At 33.0% G+C, this 4,635-nt stretch overlaps 1 protein-coding gene across 1 annotated transcript in view; it reads left to right on the top strand.

Moving 5' to 3' along the window:
- Positions 1-4,635, top strand: part of LOC107037636 (DNA damage-regulated autophagy modulator protein 2) — a 17,951-nt gene that overhangs the window by 4,681 nt on the left and 8,635 nt on the right. The window contains exons 3-4 of the mRNA XM_015256282.1: positions 1,083-1,309; positions 2,110-2,248. Of these exons, the coding sequence (XP_015111768.1) occupies positions 1,083-1,309; positions 2,110-2,248 (366 nt within the window). The remainder of the gene's footprint in view (positions 1-1,082; positions 1,310-2,109; positions 2,249-4,635) is intronic.

Genomic DNA, 4,635 nt, shown 5'->3' with positions numbered 1-4,635 from the left:
AAAAAAAACGTAGAAACGTTGCGCGATTTTTATAAAAGTTGTGCTAATAGAATTTTCTGGAAAATTTGGATTGAAAATTGAAAATTCAGGGAAATTGTTGTTTGAATTTTCAAATGACTTAATAATTTTCATTATCATGTGGATCTGAAAATTGCAATTCCATTGAATACTCCAGAATTCAACTGATTTTTCAATAACAAAATACATGAAAATTTCGTGTGAATGAGTGAATGTTAAAAATCTCAAGATTTTTTACTTGAAATTTCAAGAGTAATTTTCTAACAGTGTATAGGGCACCCTCCCCTACTACTTTTTACTCAATTCTTTCTCTTTTCGTAAAAACATGAAACAAAAAATCTTGGAAAATTTCGGCCGAGGAATTTTCGTAGAAAATATCTCAACAGAATAAGTTGTGTGAAATATTATCTACTGAACATGTTCGATTTGCAAAAAAAAAAACGTAGAAACTTTGCGCGATTGTTATAAAAGTTGTGCTAATAGAATTTTCTGGAAAATTTGGATTGAAAATTGAAAATCCAGGGAAATTGTTGTCTGAATTTTCAAATGACTTAATAATTTTTATTATCATGTGGATCTGAAAATTGCAATTCCATTGAATACTCCAGAATTCAACTGATTTTTCAATAACAAAATACATGAAAATTTCGTGTGAATGAGTGAATGTTAAAAATCTCAAGATTTTTTACTTGAAATTTCAAGAGTAATTTTCTAACAGTGCATAGGGCACCCTCCCCCACTATTTTTCACTCAATTCTTTCTCTTTTCATAAAAAAATGAATCAAAAAATCTTGGAAAATTTCGGCTGAGGAATTTCCGTAGAAAATATCTCAACAGAATAAGTTGTGTGAAATATTATCTACTGAACATGTTCGATTTGCAAAAAAAAAAACGTAGAAACGTTGCGCGATTTTGATAAAAGTTGTGCTAATAGAATTTTCTAGAAAATTTGTCTGCACTATTTCCGATGACGTAAAAATGTCGTGTTCCAACGAGAGAGAAATAATTAAAGAGTTTAGGTGAAGGTCACTCTCCCCTAAGCCCTAATCACGGGAATTTTCCAGTGGCCCTCGTGGTGTACATCCGACACGCTCAACTGAAGGAGCTGCTGGTGTCGTCTCAAATGCCCCATTACTGGCAGAGGTTGAATAGAGTCGCATTTGCAGTTGGACTTATATCGACACTGGGCATCTCAGTGGTCGCTAATTTCCAGGAAACCTCGGTCCTCAGTGTTCACCTCATCGGGGCCATCGCGGCTTTCGGGGGAGGCACAGTCTATATTTGGCTGCAGGCATGTATCACCGATAAAATCGATCAATTTTTTTTTATCTTGCATTTAATCGCAGGAGAAAGAATTCTTATCGATTCGGACAATGACTTAGTTCCGGTCGTTCTCGGATTGTTAACAATTTTCTTTTGTACGGATAATCAGAGGTTATTGACGTATTCCTTTCACAAAAGGTCAACATCCACCAGAAAAAATCATGGGAAAACCTAGTGCATTCGCTAGGAAATTTTATTCGATTTTTATTGAACTTCTATTGAAAATTCTAATAATTTTTCGTTGATTCTACCGAAAAATTGAATAAAATAAGAAATAGTTTCCATTTTCCCTGTTTTTTAATTGAAAAAAAAAACAGAAAAAAATTTTGAAAAATGAAACAGAAATGAAAAAAAAATTAACAAATAAAAAAAATAATAAAAAATTAAAATTATGCATCGGGTGCTGGATCAGAAGTAAAATAAAAAATAGTTTCTATTTTTCTTTTTTTTAATAGAAACTATTTTTTATTGAAAAAGTCAGTAGAATTCGATCTTTCTATTCAATTTATTCTATTGAGATGTTTTCTATAGGAATTCCTCGATAAAAATTTATCAATTTTTTCTCACTCCATTTTTTCTTTCTCTCATTACATAAATAAAAACAGAAAAAACTTGGAAAATTTGAGCCGAGGAAGTTCTACAGGAAACATCCCAATTGAATAAGATGTCAAGAAAAATCAAAACCTATTGATTTTCTCCATAAAATATTCCAAGCGATGGAATTTTTCCTCCGATAATCGCCCATAAAAGAAATTTATCTCGTTTCAGGCAATTATTTCTTACAAAATGCAACCTCTCGGCCCCGCTCCACTCGTCATAAACCTGCGATTAGCCCTGTGCATGATGTCTACGGTATTGTTCTTCGCAACATTCATCGCTGCTGCATTCTCGGCCAAGGCCTTCCACGGTAATCAAACGATAATGACTTGTTGAAGCTATGAAATTTATTACACCTATCAAAAAATTTCGTAGAAAAACGTAGCGAATCTTCAAGAAAATTCTAGTGGACTTTTATTGAAAATCCTTTCAGTCCTCGACCGATTGTATTGGAAATTTCCATAGCTTATCTACGCGTTTTTTAAAATAAAAAATGGTTAGTGGAAAATATTTAATAGAAAAAATCAATTGAATTCCACTCTCCTATACAACTTATTCTATTGAAATATGTTTAATTGTTTGATTATTGAATTGCAGAGGTATATTCTTGGAATGTGATCGATGGGTATTTGCATTGTTTTTACATTGTCGATGCTCATACTGAACAGTTGAAAACCGACTCCCATAAGCCGCTGTACAAATTATATGTTTAATGATTTCTTTTACAAAAAACTGAGCAGTCAATTGTGTTCGGCCTCCTTGCGACATATTTCTGGTTATTTCAAANGATTACGTGAAATGTTCCGTAATTTTTCTTGAATATTTCTCTCCGTGAAGGCTCCTCAAATATGCATTTGTTAACTATTAACGAGTGAATATTTGGTGAGACCGGATAGACCCTAGACTTCAACCAAATCCATTGGTTAACAATAACTAATTTTTTCTTTCAGTGCGAACATTTTTTAGACAAATTCTATGCAGCCAAAGCGAATGTCTAAATTTTACACACCTTTTGGAGACTTTTCAGACATTAAAAATGTCTAATACAATGAAAATTGGTCTGAAGTTGAGACGAACAGTTGCCCAAACATCTTAATTCATGTTTGAAATTCAGACAAATTTTGATTTTATTCAAACGTTTTTTAGTGTCTAAAAAAGGTCTACAAAAGGTGTAAAAAAAATACGAAAACACGAAATTCAGACTTTCGTTTTTGCTGTGTACGCTGTTAGAAAATCACTCTTGGAATTTCAAGTGAAAAAGCTTGAAATTTTTAATAACGACAAAGTTACATGAAACTTTTGTTTATTTCTTCGTTGATAAATTAGTTAATTTCTTGAATATTCAAGCAATTTCCCTGATGAATAAAACCCAGAGTTATTTCTGGGTTAACTCTGGGTTCATGGAAATTTCCCAGAGTTTCTCCCTTTCTTCGCTAGGTTTTTTCCATAAACCCAGAATTGACCCAGAGTTACCTCTGGGTTTGATCTATCAGGGTCTCGATTTTGAGATCCTTACGGCACTGAAAAACCTTGAAAATTTTGAAAATTCAGGCAATAACTGAATTCTCGATCTATCAAAAATTGAATTGTATGTGATATTCAATTTTCACGATGAGTTCAAAAATTCAAGCTTTCATTGAAAAATCAATGATTATTTAACACGAAAAAACAATTTTCATGAATTTTCGCTTTTGATTTGAAATTGAATTCAATCTCACAACATCGAAAATTCAGTTGACGCTGTGACTGAAATTTCAAGAAATTCCGTCACACCATAGTTTATATATCAGTAGAGAAGCGGTAGAACGGTTCCAGTTGATTTTGAGTATTGACCAGTATTCATTGAATTCAGCATTGCCCCAACATTCGTAGTCAACATTGTCTCAACGTTAAAATTTCTGATCTGTCCCTGAATATTGTTTTCAAAATATTTTTTTTTCAACAACGAATGGCGCAATCAAACTCATGGTCACTATGATTAAACTCTGTCAAGATGGCATTGGAAGGAATATTTTAAATCACAATTGGATTCATTTAAACAATTATTTCTTCAGTTATCATCGAAAAACGATGGGTCACGTACACTCACGTACATACATCCGGACATGGTTTAAAAATAGCATATTCAAACTCCTGATGCCAAAATTCTTTATTCTGACACTAAAAATAGGAAATTTCGGATTTGACAAATACAATGCTTCCCTTCGGGAGGAAAATTTCCATGTGACTGTATCTGTGATACCGGAATTCGCAAGATTTTTCCTTTCTACTTCACTCGAAAAATAAAACAGAAATTCACCGCAAAATAACGAATAGTTATACCATTTCTTATGAAAAACAATACCCCGTATTGTACGAAATGCTGAGTCGTTGTCACGTAAAATTAGATAACTAGATAAGACGTGTTGATGGTCAGGAAAAATGATTTTTGATAAGATGCTGTCCGACATCCACATTTATCGGTGAACATCTTAGAAATCGAGTCATTGGGAGCAATTTATCAACACGGAGGAAAATATTCAATAAAAATTACGTATCTTTTCCGTAATTCCGGAGCGAAATGTGGTTGTAGGAAATTTTACGGAACTGTCACGGAACTTTTCCACAACATTCCGTAATGTTTATCTGAATCTCCTGTGAAAAATTACGATACCATCACTTAAATTTTCTGCGTCCATTCCGTTATCGGTGAGCGAA

Source organism: Diachasma alloeum, unplaced genomic scaffold (genome assembly GCF_001412515.2).
Source record: "Diachasma alloeum isolate Michigan unplaced genomic scaffold, Dall2.0 Dall_scaffold_00269, whole genome shotgun sequence".
In the NCBI taxonomy this organism is placed as follows: Eukaryota; Metazoa; Arthropoda; class Insecta; order Hymenoptera; family Braconidae; genus Diachasma; species Diachasma alloeum.
Note: the sequence above shows the minus strand (reverse complement) of the source record. Positions and strands in the feature narration are given on the sequence as shown.